The sequence below is a fragment of the Choloepus didactylus genome, chromosome 6, assembly GCF_015220235.1.
Source record: "Choloepus didactylus isolate mChoDid1 chromosome 6, mChoDid1.pri, whole genome shotgun sequence".
NCBI lineage: Eukaryota > Metazoa > Chordata > Mammalia > Pilosa > Megalonychidae > Choloepus > Choloepus didactylus.
In genome coordinates, this window is record NC_051312.1 from 44,719,672 (window position 1) to 44,741,549 (window position 21,878).

General features: G+C 37.2%; 1 protein-coding gene across 1 annotated transcript in view; it reads right to left on the reverse strand.

Moving 5' to 3' along the window:
* Window positions 1–21,878, reverse strand: part of PDHX (pyruvate dehydrogenase complex component X) — a 108,154-nt gene that overhangs the window by 11,960 nt on the left and 74,316 nt on the right. Inside the window, 3 exon segments of the mRNA XM_037840059.1 lie at window positions 2,077–2,141; window positions 8,800–8,958; window positions 19,228–19,286. Of these exon segments, the coding sequence (XP_037695987.1) occupies window positions 2,077–2,141; window positions 8,800–8,958; window positions 19,228–19,286 (283 nt within the window).

Genomic DNA, 21,878 nt, shown 5'->3' on the forward strand with positions numbered 1-21,878 from the left:
ATGTGAGATATAGATGGATTATCTTGGGCAGAACATATGCTATACAAACTTTGGAATCCCCTGCTTTATAAGTCAAGCCCTTGATCTTGAGGCTTGCTCTGGTGACACTTATGGTTGTAAAGGGGGGAGTAAACCCACCTATAATTATGCATAGGAGTCACCTCCAGAGACTCTCTTTGTTGTCCAAATGTGGACTTTCTCTCTCTAAGCCTAACTCCGCAAATAAATTAATCACCTTCCCTCCGATGTGGGACAGAACCCCCCAGATGAATGAGTCTCCCTGGTGACATGGGACATAGATTCCAGGAATGAGCTGGACTCTGGCATCGAGGGGTTGAGAATGTCTTTTTTACCAAAAGGGGGAAAAGAAAGGCAACAAAATAAGGTTTCAATGGCTAAGAGAATGCAAATAGAGACAAAAGGCTGCCCTGGATATTACTCCTACGCAGGCTTCACCTAGATGTGCCAAATGACCACAGTATGATAAGCCCAAGTCAATAGTACTCCCGAAAACCCTAAAGAATACCCTACCTAAGACTCTACGATAGTTTCAATCACTAAGTTTATTCTTCAGAAACTTAAATCCTCCAGAGAACTTCTATGCCAGCTAAGCCCCAAAACTCAGAAGCAACAGCCTCTTCAAGAACATCAACCAGATGTGTCCCCTTTTCCCCAAACACTGACACCCCTTTTCAGCATGAACAAGTTAGGGTGGTCACTGTCTAGACATCCCAGAAGATCTGGAAAGTGATTAAACTGGAAGAAGGGGTAGCAACAGACAAAATGGAATTTAACAAAGGATTATGAATACTGAATCTCTATATAATTTTCTTCTTCTTAGTTGCTAGGGTATTAGAAAAGCTAGAAGGAAAGAATTGAAATGGTGCAAGTGCTACCCATGGCATCCTTTGAAATTTATTCTATAGCTACTTGTTAAATTGTAATTTGAAAGTTATCACCTTTTTTTAAATGCAGTTTTACTGAAATACACTCACACACCATACAATCATCCAAAGCTTATAACAACTGTTTTCAGCACCATCACATAGTTGTGTACCCACCACCACAATCAATTTTTGAACAGACCTTTTTGCATATATGTTATATTTCACAATAAGGAAATAATTGAAACTGTGGAACTGTAACCCATAACATTCTTTGAAATTTGCTCTCTACTTGTAAAATTGCACTTGGAAAGTTATCACTTCTATGTATTTATGCTATATTCTATAACAAAAAATATGATTAATAAAAAATGACAAAAAATATACATACAATTTACATTCTGTTTCATTCACTTAGCATTCTACAACAAACATATACTTTTGGAAAATGGAAAATACTATAAGCTGCAATAATAAGGAATAAATGATTGCTTCACATGGCGACATGGTGAATCTCACTGATACAACGTAAGACATTAATACATCAACGATAAGAATACATGGTATTTATATAAAAAGCAAAACTAGCAAAGCAGATCTACGGTGATAATTTTCAGATTAGCAGCTACCTTCCAGGGGGTGATTACTAGGAAGGGTCAAGGGAGGCCTCTAGGATGCTGATAACATGCTATATCTTGATCTGGGTGGTGGTTACATGGGTTTCTTCACTTTATAAAAATTCAAGCTACACTTAGTGCACTTTAAGTTATACTTTAACAAAAAATAGAGCTGGTAATAACTGAAGGGTCTAAGTATTAATATTTTTTCCCCAAAGAAACTTAAAGTGAAAAACATCACAAGTACAAAGAAAATAGCTGAGGTTTATAAATCTATTATTCTTAAAAATTTATTTTCTAAAAAAAGTTTAAGACCCTGAATGCTATTCCATGTTGGTCAATGTCCATTCACAAAAACATTTCAACGCTAGTGGATGGCTACTGGCTTTGTTATGAGAGCCTGACTAGAACGCAAAATATTTTAACATATTCTGTTGTCTAAACAAAGTATGTGATACTTAGGTTAAATTAAAAAAAAAAAAATGTTTCAGGTAAATTAATGAAACAGGTTGCAATAGACAGTAATAAGTCATATCCACTTGATGTCATTGACAAATTAAAAGTTTAAATTTTACCTAAAAGATCCTCCTTGATATTCTTCAGGCAACAACTTTCCATCTCTTGCTTTCTTTGATAGGACCTGAGAAAAATATAAGCAAGGCATGACAACCAACAATATTTTATACAGTTAATCCTGTCAGTTACATGTAACACTTGAAATATTTGTACAGGGTAAGCTCTCATCTCTGGCATGCTTGATTTGACTTCTTAAGATACTGTAAATAATTTTATCTATTTAACACAATTAAAAGAATAAATTAAAGTTTAGAGCACAGGTAATCCAAGGAGTTAAATATTAAATCAAAAACTCTAAAAAACTTCACAGAATTTCAATATTGGAATTATCTTGTGCATTACTACTATGCAGAATCTTGCACTGTTTTATATATACACACACATGCACGTGCAAAATGCAATTTTCTGTTTTGTCTATACATTTTTTGTAAGATAAAATATTAGAACAGTCTAAGCCATTTTTTTGCAATCTAGTAGGTTTTAAATAATGAAGCAATGGCAACAAAAATGATGTGCTCAAAATCCCCACAACCATATATTATAATTTTCTTCTTTCAGTGTTTGCTTTCACACTTATTACACACATATCTATAAATTAACACAGTTGTAAAAAGAAATAGAAATTTTATATTTCATTGCTCAATAATATAAGCATCTTCTGTGTTACTACAGTCTTTATAAATGATTCTTTAATGTCTGTTTAACATTCTAAAGAAAGTTATCTGCCATAATTTACTTAGTCATTTCCCCAGTGCTATTATTTATGTTGGTTCATTGGTTTCTTTTGAATTATTTCAAGAAAAATTCTCAGAAGTGGAATTACAGGACCCTACAGAATGGATATTTTTGGTTTTTGACCGTATAGCTGAAGCACAAGGAACTGCCAAAAGGAATGTCAAGAATGTACTGGTTTCATTTCACTCTTGACAACACAATTCTAAAAGCTTACAAAGCATATGACACTGAGAGTGACACTAAGAAAAGTAGTTAAATTTTCCTCATACTTGCACAGGCAATTAACCACAGTTCTGTTCACTTTTATTTTTCAATGCTTCAAAAGGGAGCAGAGGTTGAGTCCTCATACATGAAAAATTAATAATGAATTGCTTTATGAGGGGAAGACTAAAGAAAAATAAAGCGATTGCCATTTTGGGGTAAATTAAATAAATCTGGAGCTTACTTAGCATTCTGTAGTATGTAGCCAACAGAAGTACTGTTGCAATCACAAGTGATAACTATCTTTAAATCACAGATGATTTAATTATTGAAACTAAAAACATTCTTCAAAAATCTCAAAACCTAAAAATGATCTTAACATCTCAGCTGACTTACTGATATCTAATTCAATTACAAATATATACTACATGGGATTCAAAACCAAAATTAAAGAGATGAGCTTTGATTTGTATAGTCTGGAATAACAGAAGTAAAGAGAAGAATCTACTACTGTATTTTTCTTGCCTTAAGCAATGTAATTATTCACATGATTTGAACAGACACAAATCATATGAACTCTGAAAGACATTTCTTCTAAAAGTAGACAACATATCCTGATGAATTACTAGCTGGAACAAATAAAAATCAAAATTCATTTTAAAACCTAAGCTGCAAGCACATATAATACATTTGAAAAAAAAAATCTCTCTAGATTCTAAATAGGTCAGCAGGATATTCTTGTCAATGAATTCAAATCTGAACTTTAAGGTTTGGAATAAGTATAGATTCTGAGGAGGATCATTGGTTCTGAATGTATCACATGCCCTATTAATTCATTCAAAAACTTTACTGGGTACTTATGAGATAAACTTTGCCTCTGCCTTTTAAAATTGTTACAATTAGTGAAGATTTAAGAACAACATGGGATCCAAGGCTAAACGATTAGGTTATTACTATATTACTTTATTCAGGGACTACAGACATTAACTTGGCGAGGCATGCATTTAGCCACAGACACTGACACCTTGAGGGTCAAGAAGTGAGTCCCTAGTGAAGGTGCTCTTAACCTAGTCCACAGATGGATTTCTAGCCCACAAACCCTTTGAAAAATCAACTAACAAACATTCAGTTAGCAACACTATATTATTAGCACCCTTCTAGAACTGGATATATGGCAATGAGCAAGACAGGCAATATTCCTAGTCTTATTCTACATAATAGTAGGCAGTAGGGAATATAGACCCTAATCAACAAATAAAGCCATTTCAAAGACTGATAAACCATATGAGGTAATAAAACAGGGTAATGCAATAAACAGTGTCAGGAAGCTACTTTAATTATGGAAGCCACAGAAGGCCTAAGAGCTGAGAAAATCAAGGACAAACAGGAGCCAGCCAATGAAGATCAGGGAGAAGTGGGTGCCAGATAGTATGCTTTGCTAGGGAAGTCCACAGCTCAACATGTCCATGGCCACACTGCTGCCCAAAAAGACTGCTTCCTGCCCCATCATGTACAGAGCTTCAGTCTTTTCATTGCAGGGTCTCTTGTCCCTGTCTGCTAAGTCCACAAAGTCACGTTCCTGCTTCTTTGTTCTACTACTCTCCTGACTCAGCTCTTTAAAAAAAAACAAAAAAACAAAAAAAACTCTCTGCTCTCTCCAGTCACATGTTTCTTTATTTCTTAAATTCTGAGGCAAAAGATTGGTGCTACAGATGCAGAAAACCAACTAATGTATTCCTTTTCTTCCATGTGGCAAGTCAACTAATCACAGTGTGTTTTGTATAATCATTGAATCTTCAGCTATGTTCAACTTTGCTCATTTACGGAAACTGAGGAGCTGTTCCCCAAATATTTTTGAGAGGAAAACACTACTGGTTTAATAGCTGTATAACTACTAAGTGAGAAGTAGCAAAGCTTAGTGATGAGGAGTGTGGGTTCCACTCTAGAGCATGACTGATTGGGTTCAAATCCCAGCTCCATCACTTACTAGGTATGAGAACTTGGATAAGGTTATTTACGCTCTTATTTTTTTTTTTTTGGCATCAGTTTCTTCATCAATCTAATCAAATTATTATTATTATCTTGTATTTGACAGGATGGTTTTAAAGAGGATTAAAAGAGTTAATACATACAAAAGGCTTACAACAAAGGCTAGCACATAGTATGCTAGTCACTATTGTTGTTGCAGTGGTTGTTGCTATAATCATTATAAACTAAATTACATTTTACTATTACTATAAATAAGTTCCTTACAAGTAGATCACAAATAGTATATTCATACATGAATTAGGCATATTATTCTATCTGGTCTGAAGCAGATTTCACCTGTTTAAAACCACTGTGATTACACATAGGGGACTGGGTGGTTTGATGGGCTGAGCCTCTACCACAGGACTTGCCCTTGTGAAGGACTGTTGCTGCAAAGGAGAGGCTAGGCCTGCCTATAATTGTGCCTAAGAGCCTCCTCCTGAATGCCTCTTTGTTGCTCAGATGTGGCCCTCTCTCTCTAGCTAAGCCAACTTGGCAGGTGAAATCACTGCCCTCCCTACTATGTGGGATCTGACATCCAGGGGAGTAAATCTTCCTGGCAACATGGAATACGACTCCCAGGGAGGAATCTAGACCCAGCATCATGGGAAGGAGAGCGTCTTCTTGATCAAAAGGGGGATGTGAAAGGAAATGAAATAAACTTCAGCGGCAGAAAGATTTCAAAAGGAGCCGAGAGGTCACTCTGGTGGGCACTCTTCCGCACAATATAGACAACCCTTTTTAGATGCTAATGAATTGGAAGAGCTAGCAGTAAATACCTGAAACTATCAAACTACAACCCAGAACTCTGGAATCTTGAAGACAATTGTATAAAAATGTAGCTTATGAGGGGTGACAATGTGATTGGGAAAGCCGTATGGACCACACTCCCCTTTGTTCAGTGTGTAGATGGATGAATAGAAAAATGGGGGGGAAAAAAAAGGCACCCAATGTTCTTTTTTACTTTAATTTTTATTCTTCTTATTTTTGTGTGTGTGGTAATGAAAATGTTTAAAAATTAATTTTGGTGATGAATGCACAACTATATAATGGTACTGTAAACAACTGAATGTATGCTTTGTGTGACTGCATGGTATATGAACATATCTCAATAAATTGAATAAAAAAAAACACTGTAATTGAGTGGGATTAAAGCCATTCTAAATTTTGTCTGTTCAAGTACATAAACATTGCATTTTTTAAAAAGCCACAGTACAAAGTTTGATGTGGCAATACTAACAAAGTTCAAACTGTATAAATATCGCATTCTTCTACAAAAGGAACATCTACTGTCTACGTTTCTTTGGGAACAAGAATCAAAATGTAACAATATTAAAACAAAGAAAAGCAAATGTATTTAATCCCCAAAGTAAGAAGAGCCACAACTATACTTGGATACCCAGGCAGACGCTGTAGGGCAGATTCCAATAAAATCTTGCTTGATTTGGAATTGAGTCTAAGATGGTCAGTGGCCTGTAAAGTGGCCTGCCAGGCATACGACACCCTGCCTAAAAGGATTACTCCATAACCGAAGACACTTGGTGGACCAAATCAAATATTCGTTTGGGTATACGTGAGGTTAAGACGAAGGAATGGCAAAGAAGTGGAGACTAAGTAGACGGGGGTGGGGGTGGGGAGTGGGGGGGAGAAAAAGTAAACAGTAAAAGGAAGTGGAGAGGTGGTATAATATAGTGGTGATTCGGATGGCTCTAGGATCAAACTATCTGGATTTCACATTGGGCAAATTTCTCCAAGTTGCTAAAACTCAAGTTTCCTTGATTTCAAAATGGGAGAGATAAGTTTCATACTATAACACTGGGATATTAGGAGTATGAAATGAAGTGCTTAGCCCACTGTCTGGAGTACCATAAGTGCTCAAAAGAGGGTGGAGTGTTGATTACAGCAGGGTAGGAGAAAGAAGCAGGGAGAATGAGAAGCACAGACAGGAATAAGCCAGACACAGCAAACTTCAAGAGTTGCTGTGAGTTACAGGAAATGTTAAAGGAATACTAGAGGTCCTGTTACACTCCAAAGGGTTATGACTGCTCTTCTTATTGTTGTAAGACCTGGCCAGGAGCTGCTGAGATTGCTTCTTACCTCCTGTGGTGGACTGAATTATGTACCCCAACAAAAGAAATGTTTTAAATCTTAATCTGTATTTCTGTGGGTGTCAATCCATTAATAGGACCCTTTGAGGATGTGTTATCAGTTAAGGTAAGGACTCATTTGGGAATAGAGTCTTCTAAGATCCTATTTAGGTGTGGCCAAACTGGATGAGGATTGGACTTAATCGACAGGACTGGAGTCTTCATTCGGAGAGGAAATTCAGAGGCAGCCAAAGGAGTTAGAAGCCAGCAGGACTGAAAGGGCAGATACAAGGAAAGAAAGATTGCCGTGTGATAGGAGACAGAGATGCAAGCCAAGGAACCCCACTCATTGCCAGCAAACCAGCACCAGAACACTTATAGACTTCGGGAGAAAGCAAGGTCTCACAGATGCTTTGAGTCTGGATTTCTAACTCTGAAACTGTGAGCTAATAAATGCTTGTGCTTAAGCCAACCCCGTGTGTGGTATTTGTCATAGCAACTCTGGCAAACTAAGACATCTCCTAAACTTAGGTTCTTTCAGGATGCAAGGATGAGAATGCCAACACCTACTATAAGAATTATGTATTACAGTAAAACTGGCACATTGGTGAGAATCAAAAAACATTCCTACAATGGTTAATTTTTAAAATTTAATGCATATGAAAATAAGGGTGATTCTGACTCTACAGTTAAATTCAATAACTAACTTTTACATAGTAATTTACATCTTACAGGTTCTTTCAACATGCAATCTCATTTGAACTTCACAAAAACACTGAAATATATGTATCCTCAATGCTGCCAAAGACCCTTTATGAAAAAAAAAGCATGTAGTATTCTAATAAACCATCTCCATTCTTCTGACTTGCATTTATATACTATTAGTCCCCAAAGAAGTTTTAACTTCTACTTTCTATCCCCCTTATACCTTGTCTTACCACTATATATACAATAGGGCCCTTGGTAAATAGAAAAAGGAAAGAATGAATCTAAATGACTCTGAAATTTTCAATGCTAACACTTCAAGACCTGTGATACTTCTGCTATAAAGTACCCTTGGAAATTACTGATGCTGTCAAAGCTGACCTACTGCCTGTGTTCCTGCCTATATATAAAAATTTTTGGTGAAATGAGATTCTTCCGTATTAGAGTTACAAAAACTCTAGGAAAAATAAAATTCATTTGCCTCCAGAAAGCTAAGTACTTCTAATGGTATCAATTCTAGAAACAGAATGAATAAAATAAACTGCCTTTTAAGAATAAAATGACATTAACACTGAGGTCTATCTGTTACCACATCCATAGAAGTATAGTTCCCGTTTTATTTTAACTTTCAAAATGCTATCTGAAATACCATCTTTAGAGTTGAATTCTAGACTTTGTGAAATAAAGCATACTTCTATAATTTGGATGTGTTGGCCCCTATTTATCTGTACTTCTGAATTTTTGAATATTAAATTTTCTGAAAATGGGTTAAACCTGGATAAAAACTTAAAAACCTATATACACAATTGACAATCATTTGAAAATACCAAAACAGAAACAACAAACAAACAAAAACACCACCAAACCTCAAAGATAAACAATAAAAACACCCACAGTGTAGCTAGGTCTGATAACTTTACTAAAACTAAACCCTAACATCTTGAAAGCATAGTTATTAATACATACCCTTACAGAGTCAGCAATTTCTTGTATACCCTTGGCAGCAGCATTTTTTATGACTGGTGTAATTAAACCTTTGTCTGTTGCCACAGCCACTGAGATGTCAATAAAGGGCAGTTGCTTTGGGCCTTCTCCATCCCAACTTACATTAACCCCTGGCATTTGCTAGAAAACAGAAATAGAAAAATAATGTTACTAAAGAAGCAGCATTAAAACAAGGTGGTTACAAAAAATAATTCATGTATTATTATGAATTTTCTCAAATGAATATAACTAAATGGAAGGAAAAAAATTAAAATTTGGTTTGAAAAATAGGGTTTTCTTGGATTTCTGCATTAAATATTTTTGTGTTTGGGGAGAATGAATAAACACACCGTCTTTTCTGATGATGTACACGTTTTGATCTGCTTATATGATAGTTTAAAAAAAGGGCTTCCTTTGTTAAACATGATTGCTAGAAGGTATTTATACATGTTTGTTACCCTTCCGGCCTCAGTGGTGACTAACATGACCATGAGGGGAAAGGGGGAGGTGAAAAGGGTGGCGCTACCAATCATACCATTCCTTTGGAACGAAAGAAGCCTGATTTTCTAGTGCAGCCCTGAAATATACTATCATGCCCTCAACAAATGACTTCCCTCCTTAAGGGAGATTTCCTAAGTTTCATAAACATATGATATATACTACATATGAGCACATATATATATTTACATACTTATATCTACACTCAGGATGAAAAAAAAAAGCAAATGAAATGACCAAATGCCTGGGAACAGTGTATCTTGATAATCTTGCTAAAATTATCATTATTTGTACATGGAATAAACACCTGGAAAGCCCAAGAGAATCAACTGAAAAGCAAATAAGATTATTCTATAAGATGAATATATAGTTTAAGAATATACATACCCTAGCCAGTAACATCTAAACATGCTTAAAATTACTAGCTACAGAGCATAAAAATTCAAAGACCCTTTTAACAATCCCAACAAAAACTGCATAATAACTGAGAATAAACTTAAAAAGAAACACTTAGGATCTCAAGTAAATTTTATGGGGCGATGTGACTTGCTATTAGATAGATGAAACACCATGATTATGTCATTTCCCATTAAATTGTCTATAAATTCAATGCAACCCCAATCTCAAATATCACAGAAAAGTATGTTTTTGGGGCAAGGGTTAAATGTGGCTTGGCTTAAGGGTGAGAATTTCACAAAATATCAATATGCACTATAAAACTATAGTAATTCAAACATTGTTTAGGCTGGGGACAGACACAAAGATCAGTGAAACAGAAAAGAGTCTAAAACACAGACCTAAGTATATATAAGAATTTGGTTTAAGATTATTTGGAAATTTCAAATTAGTAAAGAACATGGATTATTGTAAATTGTGTTGGAAAAATGTCTAGCTTTCTATTTGGAAGATCCTGCTTCAGTCTCTAACCTAAAATAAATTCTATATAAACCAAGTGTCAAATGTTAAAAATGTAACCAAAAAAATACTAGAAGAAAACATGGGGTTCAATTTAGCATTATGTATCAAAAGCCTTAAAAATGAGGTAATCTTTTCCTTTCAAGATTAATGGTACAGATTTTGAAGCTAAAGGTAGCTAACAGAATCCTTTCAGATACTACCCAAGATTCTAGGAGCGTAACAGTTAAACAGTACAGACGTGGTTGTTAGTATACCAAGTATAGATGGGAAATTTTCTTCGAGTATACCCTGGATCTGCAAGTGACTCACTAGGGACTTGACTGTTTAGGATTATGATTATCTCAAATACGCAACAGTTCAGTTAAAAAATATTTAGCACTAAGATCTTCTTTAATTTTCTCTACGCCCTGGGAAGAATGATTTAAAAAAAATTCATGCTGAAATTTATGCTTGAAGCCAGTGAAAGGTAAATTCACTTTTTATAACACTACTGTGTAAAGCAGAGTAGTCATTTCTCTACTTTCTGAAAATTTATTTTTATGCTTAAGTATTTATCAACAATCAGAATACAAAAGGTCAGCCTTTTTTGAGTGTGCTAGGCACGAAAAAGCCCATTTTTAGAAGAGCACACGAATGTCCACAAAATCTTCTTAATGCATTTTTCAAGAAATAAAAATAAATTCATTATAAATGTACTTTAGATAAGTACTTAAGAAGCAGTAATCTCAGAAAATAGTCCAGTTACAGAAAGAAGGCATGATGGAAAATTGTACTCAGTAGGAAGCCAGACAGCCTGGATCTAGATTTATTATTTCTAATCAGACACCTCCACTGAACTCAAATGTTCACCTGCCTCCCTCCATCTCCAATTGGACACCTATTAGGCTTAACATGTCCAAAACCAAACTCTTGATTCCCCTCCTCAGATCTGCTCCTCTCCCAGTTTTCCCAGTCTTAGTAAATGGAAAACCCCATTTCTCTGATTGCTTGGGCCAAAAGCAATGGCATCCTCCTAAGCAAATCCTTTTGGCTCTACTTTTGAGATGTAACCAAAATCTCCACTTCACCCAAACTCCACCATTACCACCTTAGTCCAAGCCCCCATCATTTTCTACACCCTCAACAGTCTCTACCTACACAGCAACTAGAGCTGTCTCTCCTGTGTTTCTCTTTTTAAAGTATAAGCCAGGGGAGAACCTAAGATGGCGGCTAGGTGAGACAGGGCGAAAAAACACCTCTGTGAAAAACACTAGATAAAAGGCAGAAAGTCACCCAGAACACCAGTCCCAGTGATGCACCAGCTGGACAAGGTTTACTAAATCCACAGGGACCGTGCACTTGGTGAAGACTGTGCACTTCTGCGTTCGGAAATGAGTGAGTGAGCCGGCTGAATGTCTGGCAGCCATGCTGCGGTGTGGGGAAACCGTGGGTTGGCATTTGGAGGTGGACTAGTTCTTTTTTAAAAAAAACCCAAAAGCGGCTGCAGATACAGCAGCGAGAACCACACGGTGAAGCACGGCAGGAATGGGCTGTGTGAACGCCTCAATATCTGCCGTGAAAGATAGCCTTTTGTACAACCACTGCTAATTGTCTCAGAGCAAGGAAGATAGAGCTTAGGTAAAAGGGGAAAAAAAACCACGCCCCTTGTAGCCATCTTCACAGTGCGCTGGGAATGCTCCTGCCTGGCGCAGGCACCACAGCCCAGAGACGTGCCAAGGGACCCAGTGTGACAGAAAATGTTCCCAGCAACATGAACACATGCCACAATATCAGGCAATAGCCTTTAGTGCACCCGCAGCTATTTGTCCCGGAACTGGGAAGGCAGAACTGTGAGAAAAGGGGGAAATTAACAAGCCCCATTCAGCCATCCTTATTTTTCTAAATTTTTTTTTTATTTTGAAATAAATTCAGAGTTATAGTAACAGTTGCAAAAACAATACTAACCCTATATACACAGAATTCCATCATACCCTGACGCCCCTTCCCCAATAGCTCAATCCACCAACTTTAACACGCTGTCACATCGCTATTTCTTTCCCTCCCTCCCTCACTGCCTCCCTATCTATCATCCATCATATATTGCTCTGTCTTCTGAACATATGAGAGCAAGCTGCTCACACCCCTGAACAAACACTATAATTCACATATATACTTCCCATGAATAAGAACATTCTTTTATGCAATCCCATTAAGCGCAGCTAAGAAGTACAAGAGATTCAAAAATGATACAAAGCTTACATTCTATATTTCCTTTTCCTTATGTCTCAACTGTGACCCTTTGAGCCTCCTGTCCTCCATCCTCCAATCCCATCCAGGTTTATCCTTGGCATTCAATTGTCATGTATTTAGACTTTTTTTTTTTTTCTTCAATTGTGGAAACATATATACAGCCTAAATCTTCCCATTCCACCCCCTCCCTAGCCTTCCATTAGTGGGATTAATCACATTTAGAATGCTGTAATGCTCTTTCCCACCATCCATTACTAGAAATTTCCCTTCACCTCAAACAGCAACCCTACACTCATTTCTTAATTCCCCATTGCCCCTTCCCCCATTTCTCTTAACCCATACTCTACTTTTCACCTCTATGGTTATATTCTGTAATAATTTCTTTGTGTTTACTGTGGGGCTTAAAATTAACCTCTTAAATCCGTAACAATCTTCTTTTTCTTTGATACCACCTTCATTTCAATAGGACACATAAACTATGTTCCTATACTCCTCCATTCCCCCACATTTATATAGTTGTCTAAAATTACACATTTTACGTTGAGTTCAAAACCACTGATTTGTCATTAGAGTTTGTGTATTTTATACCATGTAGGAAGTAAATAGTGGAGTTACAGTTCAAAAATTATTGACTTCTTTTGTATTCCATTGTGGTTGGAGAATGTGCTTTGAGTATATTCAATTTTTTTTCTTTTTTTAATATCTTGAGGCTTGTTTTATGTCCCAGCTTATGGTCCCTTCTGGAGAAAGATCCGTGATCACTGGAGAAAAATGAGTGTCCTGGTGATTTGGGATGTAATGTTCTATATATGTCTGTTAAATTTCTCTATATCTCTTTCTCCTTTCTTTATTTCTCTGTTGGTAGGGCTCCCTTTAGAATCTGAAGTAGGGCAGGTCTTTTATTGGCAAAGTCTCTCAGCATTTGTTTGTCTGTGAAAAATTTAAGCTGTCCCTCAAATTTGAAGGAGAGCTTTGCTGGATAAAGTATTCTTGGTTGGAAATTTTTCTCTCTCAGAATTTTAAATATGTCATGCCACTGCCTTCTCGCCTCCATGGTGGCCGCTGAGTAGTCACTACTTAAGTCTTATGTTGTTTCCTTTGTATGTGGTGAATTGCTTTTCTCTTGCTGCTTTCAGAACTTGCTCCTTCTCTTCAGTATTTGACAGTCTGATCAGAATATGTCTTGGGGTGGGTTTATTTGGATTTATTCTATTTGGAGTTCACCGGGCATTTATGCTTTGTGTGTTTTTATTGTGTAGAAGGTTGGGGAAGTTTTCCCCAACAATTTCTTTGGATACTCTTTCTAGATCTTTATCCTTCTCTTCCCCTTCTGGGACACAAATGAGTCTTAAGTTTGGACGTTTTATTTTATCTATTGTATCCCTGACACCTATTTTGATTTTTTCGATTTTTTTTTCCATTCTTTCTTTTGTTCTTTGATTTTCTGTTCTGTGGACTTCTAGGACACTGAGACGTTGTTCAACTTCCTCTAATCTTGTATTGTGAATATCCAGAGTCTTTAATTTGGCCAACAGTTTCTTTTATTTCTATAAGATATTCTATTTTTTAATTTACTCTTGCAATGTCTTCTTTATGCTCTTCTAGGGTCTTCTTTATGTTGCTTATATCCTGGGCCATGGTCTTCTTGATGTCCTTTAAATCCTTTGCCATGTTTTCATTCCTCGATTGTAGTTCTTTGATTAATTCTGCCAAGTACTGAGTCTCTTCTGATATTTTGATTTGTGTGTTTGGAGTTGGATTCTCCATATCATCTGGTTTTATCATATGCATTAAGAGTTTCTGTTGTTTTTGGCCTCTTGGCATTTGTTTTGTTTGACAGGGTTTTTTCAAGTTGTAAAAAAAAAGGATATCAATCTAATTTTTCAGAAACACAGTTTGGTGATGTACACTTTCTCTAACTAACCAGCAGATGGCGTCTGTGAGTCACCTCTATCCCTCAAGTCAGTTCTCAACTTTGTTCCCGCGGAGCGTGGGGAAATGATTCTTGTGGGGTTCAGTTGGAGAACTCAGTTTGGGTGTGTTGCTGGAGCTGTCTGCCCTGAATGTGGGGCGTGTGTACGGGTGGCCAGGGAGGAAGAACAGCTTTAATATTCAAATCCCCATGTTCCCGGAGATTCAAGGCCACAAGAGTCTCAGCCTTCATTTCAGTTCAGCCCCAGACCCTCTCTCTCACTGTCCCACAAACCACCGGACTTGGCGTAGCGTCCCTGGATTCTCCGAGTGGGTCCCCCCTCCCAGCCGTGATCCTCCAGGAGCTCAGCCGAGGGAATGCCATGCTACATCACCAGTGCGCGCCATCCCTCAAGGGAAGCCCCGGGCTGCCGGGCATACAGCGGTGCTCTCAGACTGAAGCAAAGATGGCCAAATGGGGCATCTCGACCTCAGCACAGTTCCTCCTTCCTCCTCCTCCTTCCTCCTTCCTCCTCGCACAGTTCTTCCTTCCCAGCTCCGGGACAACTGGCGTGGCTCTGGGCTGTGGGCACAGCCCCGGACAGGAGTTTATCTAGCCCTCCGGGGAGCCAGCTGCAAGCCGCGGGGTTTCTTTCAGCTTCCAGCTCTCCCCTCCGCTCCCCCGGCCCCGAGGGTATCTGCAGCGGACTATCCTCCAGGTCAGACACTGAGAGCCTGCCCCAGCCCCCTCTTGCTGTGTTTTACTGCGTGGTTCCCACTCCCGCAATTGCAGCCACGCCTGGGTTTTTCCATTTTTTTTTTTTTTTTTTAAAGAGCCACTCCGTCTCCAACTGCCAAGCCCTGGCTTCCCCACAACGCTGCGCAGCTGTGGGTCTTACAGCCAGCTTACTCACTCGTTTCAGAATGCAGACTCCTGGTTTCACAAAGTATACGGCCCCTGTGATACTAGCAGATCTCGTCCAGCTGGCGTATCACTGTAACCGGTATTCTGGGTCACTTTCTGGTTTTTATCTAGTGTTTTTCACGGAGGTGTTTTTTTGCCCTGTCTCACCTAGCCACCATCTTAGTGTCTCCTCAGCCATCCTTACAGTGGGCTGGGAATGCCCCTGCATGGCCTGGTGGCCCAGAACTTCCCTTGTGATGTAGCATAACCGTCCCTCAGCAGAGGCCCTAGAAGGGCATGGCTGGGAAGAGAGACCCACTCGGAAATCCCAGGGACCATGCACCAATACGAAGGACTTGTGGGTCAGCGGCAGAGACAATCTGTGGCGAGACCGAACTGAAGGTTTAGACTCTTGGAACAGCCTTAAATCTCCAGGAACACCTGGGAGGTTTGATTATTAAAGCTGCCCTGCCTCCCTAACCACTCAGACACACGCCCCACATTCAGGGCGGACAGCATCAACAACACACCCAAACTTGGTGCACCAAATGAACCTCACAAGAATCAGACCCCTACACACCACAAAGAAAAAGTTGGGGAGAACTGACTTGAGGGGAATAGGTGACTCGTGGATGCCATCTGCTGGTTAGAGAAAGTGTACGCCACCAAGCTGTAGATCTGACAAATTAGGAACTGATGCTTCAGTAATCCTTCATATCCTAAAAGAACCGTATCAAGTAAAGCAAATGCCAAGAGGCCAAAAACAACAGAAAATTTTAAAGCATATAATAAAAACAGACAATATGTATAACCGAAACCCAAACACCCAAATCAAAATATCAGAGGAGACACAGTACTTGGAGCAATTAATCAAAGAACTAAAGACAAACAATGAGAGCATGGCACAGGATATAAAGAACATGAAGAAGACCCTAGAAGAGCATAAAGAAGACATTGCAAGAGTAAATAAAAAAATAGATGATCTTATGGAAATAAAAGAAACTGTAGACCAAATTAAAAAGACTCTGGATATTCACAGTACAAGACTAGAGGAAGCTGAACAACAACTCAACAACCTCAAGAAACACAGAATGGAAAATGAAAGAATAAAAGAACGAATGGAGAAAAAAATTGAAAAAATCAAAATGGATCTCAGGGACACCATAGATAAAATAAAACGTCCAAATTTAAGACTCATTGGTGTCCCAGAAGGGGAAGAGAAGGGTAAAGATCTAGAAAGAGTATTCAAAGAAATTGTTGGGGAAAACTTCCCCAACCTTCTACACAATATAAATACACAAAGCATAAATGCCCAGCGAACTAAAAAAAGAATAAATCCAAATAAACCCATTCCAAGACATATTCTGATCAGACAGTCAAATACTGAAGAGAAGGAGCAAGTTCTGAAAGCAGCAAGAGAAAAGCAATTCACCACATACAAAGGAAACAACATAAGATAGTAGTGACTACTCAGCGGCCACCATGGAGGCGAGAAGGCAGTGGCATGACATATTTAAAATTCTGAGAGAGAAAAATTTCCAACCAAGAATACTTTATCCAGCAAAGCTCTCCTTCAAATTTGAGGGACAGCTTAAATTTTTCACAGACAAACAAATGCTGAGAGATTTTGCTAATAAAAGACATGCCCTACTTCAGATACTAAAGGGAGCCCTACTGACAGAGAAACAAAGAAAAGAGAGAGAGATACAGAGAAATTTAACAGACATATATAGAACATTACATCCCAAATCACAAGGACACACATTCTCTAGTGATCACGGAACTTTCTCCAGAATAGACCATATGCTGGGACATAAAACAAGACTCAATAAATTTTAAAAAAAATTGAATTTATTCAAAGCACATTCTCTGACCACAGTGGAATACAAATAGAAGTCAATAACCATCAGAGACTTAGAAAATTCACAAACACCTGGAGGTTAAGAAAGAGAGGGAGATGAAAACATTCCCGGATAATCAAAAGCTGAGGGACTTCATCACCAGTAGATCAGTCCTATAAGAAATGCTAAAAGGAATTGTGTAGGCTGAAAGGAAGGGACACTAAACAACTGACTGAAACGACATGAAGAAATAAGGATTTCCAGTAAAGATCACATGGTAAATGTAAATACCAATACTACTGTATTTTTGATTTGTAACTCCACTGTTTACTTCCTACAGGATCTAAAATACATAAACGGTAATGATAAATCAGTGGTTTTGGACTCAATATAAAATATGTAATTTTTGACAAGAACTACATAATGGTGGGGGAATGGAGGAGTATAGGAAGATAGTTTACATGTCCTATTGAAGTTAAGTTGGTATCAAAGAAAACATGATTGTTATAGATTTAAGACGTTAAATTTAAGCCCCACGGTAAAGACAAAGAAAGTATCAGACATTATGATCATAGAGATGAAAAGCAGAGTATGGGTTATGAGAAGTGAGGGAAGGGACATTGCGGAGTTAATAAGAAATGAGTGAAGGGTTTCTTTGGGGTGAGGGGAAGCTTCTAGAAATGGATGGTGGGAAGGTGATGGCATTGCAGTATTGTGAATGTAATTAATCCCACTGGTGGAATGCTTGGGAGGGGTTGGAATGGGAAGACTTATGCTGTATATATGTTTCCACAATTGAAAAAAAAAAAAAAAGGCAGTCTAAATAGATAATGACAATTAAATGCCAAGGATGATTGGATGGGATCTGAGGATGGAGGAGAGGAGGCTCAAAGGGACACAGTTGGGACACAAGAAAAAAATGAAATATAGAATGTAAGCTTTGTATCAATGTTGAATTTCTTGAGCTTCGTAGCTGCGCTTAACGTGATTGCATAAATGAATGTTCTTGTTCATGGGAAATGTATACGTGAATTATATTGTTTGTTCACGAATGTGTGCAGCTTGCTCTCATATGTCCAGAAGACAAAGCAATAGATGATGGATGATACGGAGGGAGGGAGGGAGGGAAAGAAAGAAATGGTAGAGTGACAGGGTGTTAAAGTTGGTGGACCTGGGGTATCGGTGGAGGGAGGTTGGGGTATGCTGGAGTTCTGTGTATGGGGTTTGTACTGTTTTTGCAACTGTTCCTATAAGTTTGAATTTATTTCGAAATAAAATTCAACAACAACAAAAAAAGCATAAGCCAGATCAGGTTAGTCTTCTGCTGAAAATTCTCCAAAGGTTTTTTTTCTCATTCATAATAAAATTCCAAGTCCTTATCATGTCAACAAAGCCTCACATGCATTTGTTACCCCTTATCTCCTCCCTATCTTTAAAATCTAATCACTTACCCTTCTTCATCCTCCCTAACTCCACTCTAGGTATACTAATGCCCCAGTGCTGTGTCTATGAATAGTGAAATCTGGCCTCACAGCCTTTGTATCTGCTGTTCCCTCTGTCTGCAGTACTCTTCTACCAGTTATCTACTTGGCTCACTCCTTTCTTCTTTCTGGACTTGTCTGAAGCATCACCTTGTTAAAAAAGACTTCTCTCCCTAACTTTTAAAATAGTCCTGTTATTTTGTCCCCTTACTCCTGCTTTCTTTTTCTTCTAAGTACATTTTACCATCTGACATTTATTTATCTCTCCCCCAGCTAGAATATAAGCCCCACAAGAACAGAAACCAGGTCTTTTTTTTTTTTTTTTTTTTTTTTTTTTACTGCTTTATCTCTAATGCCTAGAACATATTTAGCAGAAGACAGGGGCTCAATTAGTATTTGTTAGATACATGGTCTTTATTCTGCTACAATTAGTTGTAAGCCCATTTGAACCTCAGTTTCTTTATCTGTAAAAGAAGGGAGTAAAAAGATTAAAAATGATAGAATATTTTTAGTAGTAAAAATATATATTTTTGTGACTTAAAAAAATAGAGTTTTATTTATCATTATAGGAATCCCAAAATGTGAGAACTAATTCAGAGGCCCAAACTATCTGGGGTTTATTACTTACTTTAAGGGTAACAGCTGCTGCCTTGATGATAAAATCATTTACTGATACTTTAATGTCATCTGAAAGAAAAATAAGTGCATTGAAATTAGTAGAAAAAAACTTAACACTGACCATAATGATTTCAAACTTGCAAATCATGGACTGCACTGACAAACAATGATGAAAAATACTACAAGTTTTTGTTTGCTTGTTTAATGAATAAGAGTCCTCTGATTAGAAAATCTTTCATTACATGAGATCCTGGATAAACGGTATTATCCCGAATGTAAAAGTTTACTTTGGGAACCCTTGTTACAATTTTTAAAATCTGTTCAGATATCATCCATAAGAACTTGAGTGATACATTGCAATCGTAATCAGAAAGATTATGAAAGAACCAATTCCTATGTCTCTAAAAAGATGAATAATCTCTTTGTGTGAATACAGCCAGGAACTTTTTCCTCTTCTTTTTCAAAAGTTATTCTGTGTATGCTTTGTAATAAATTGATATTAGGACAGTGGTACATGTAGGAATTTAAAATTAACAATTATATATACATTGGGTGCTAAAAAATTTCTTTTTGCTAGTAGGGTATATGAGAAAAAAAGTTTAGACTACTGCATTAAATAAGAGTTGCTTTACCACTTAACAAAACAGGATATGGCAAATGCCAAGATGAAGCAATGCTGTCCTAAGTCCTAGTGCATGAATAAAATGAGGTTCTCCGTCTAATTTTATGGTGAATCCATTTGAAACAAAATCATTATGAACACTAAAACAAAATTGAAGAGAAAGCTGGGGTCCCCACCCTTCCCACAGAGCTGATCAAACTAAAGCATCTGACTTATACCTTTGCTTTTCCCAATGGGCACGGAAGTATTGGAAAATGTGAACTACACTTGATTTTATCTTGCAAGAGCTCCTAGGAAAAGACTTTAAGATCAAGATATAGTCAGTGATATGCAGCAAGATATGCAAACCCAGTTAGTACAGTACTGAGGAATTTTACTAACCAATAACTCATTCCAAAGGCATGCTGGAGATTTCAAAGGGATTAGATGAATTATCATAAACTTAAATACTGCCAAACTGTCATGGTAACTGACAGCTGTATGTGTAATATCATGATATTCTAATTTAGATTTCCAGAAATACATAAACATTTTTGCTTGTTCAAAACCCTTTTAGAAGTAGAAACAGAAATGGATTTCAGTGCTTAGAAACTTTTAATCATAACTGTTTACAAAATATGGTCTGCAGAATTCAAATATGTGGATATAATATTTTATGAACTCACTATGCTTACTTCTCATAGCTCCCTCAGCCTCTCTCTCACTTTATTTACTATCCATAGGTATCCAGAGTCAAGACATTCAAAACCATCTATAAGCGGATGATTCCCAAATCTACCTCCTAAGTCTAGAATACGCACAAAAAATTTTCTGTCTTTACTGCACTCTAACATTTATAAGCATCTTTGAATTGATCCCTTTCTTCATCTTGAAACATTTTCTTTTACAGAAGAAAATGTCACCATACTCTTTAAGTTTTCTTACACTCTCTCTGCCTACTCACTCATTCTAAATTCCTTTCTGCCCATGTTGACTTCTCTCCAGGTGAGGACTCAGTTTCACGGTTTTGGTACCATTTGTATGATGATGATCCTCCCAATTCTACCTCTAAGTCTGACCTATGCCAAACTTCAGATACCCATATATAATTTCTTACACAACATTTCCACTTGCATAGGCATCTCAAACCTAATATGTCCAAAGGAGATTTTTTTCAAGTTCCTTTATTAACTGTATATTATGAAAATTTTCAAATACATAGAAAGGAGTCCATTGGTGACATTTACCGAGAAAGACAGAGTAGGAAAAAGTTTGTGAGAGCATATCAAACATCCTTTAAATACAGTTAAGTTACAACTGTGGAACAATGCTTATAGAATATTAATCTTTATATAAGAAAGGGAAGTGTATATAGACACACACGAAAAATGAATATTCATTAGAAAATTCCTAATTGTAAGGACATATGAAACCTGTACCATGCAAAGATACTAAACTAATCCATATAAGTGGTTAACTAATTGAAATTTGTTAACACAGTGATGAATTTTCTGAAAATTGATCACTTCCTCTGGAGTAGCTTTCCATTTGGTTCCTTGAACTTTTAAAGGCTTCCAGAGTGTCTTAATACGAAATCTAGAAAGTCTATATCTAAAATGATTTATCAATCTTGCCACAAGAGAAAGTAATACAAAATTATAACTCTTCTTGGTAAGATGCTAAGCCCATTAGGGAGCTGATGTCACAAAGCAACCAAGTAAAATGAATTCCAAAGGGTGATAAATTGAATTCATAGTTTCAAACCTTCCAAAAAGAAAACCCCAAATCTAAATAGCTTCACTCATCAATACTACCAAAGAAATAATTTTATTTTCTGTCCCAGAAAATAAAGGAGGAAACACATCCCAACCAATTCTATGAGTCCTGATAACAACACCAGAGAAAAACCACACAAGATAAGAAAACTACAGGCCAATATTTCTCATAAGCATAGGTGTAAAAATTCTTAACAGAACTTTAGAAAATGAAATCAAGCAATATATTAGAAGGTTAAGGATTAAACGGCTTTTATATAAGAAATACGAGGTTGGTTCAACATT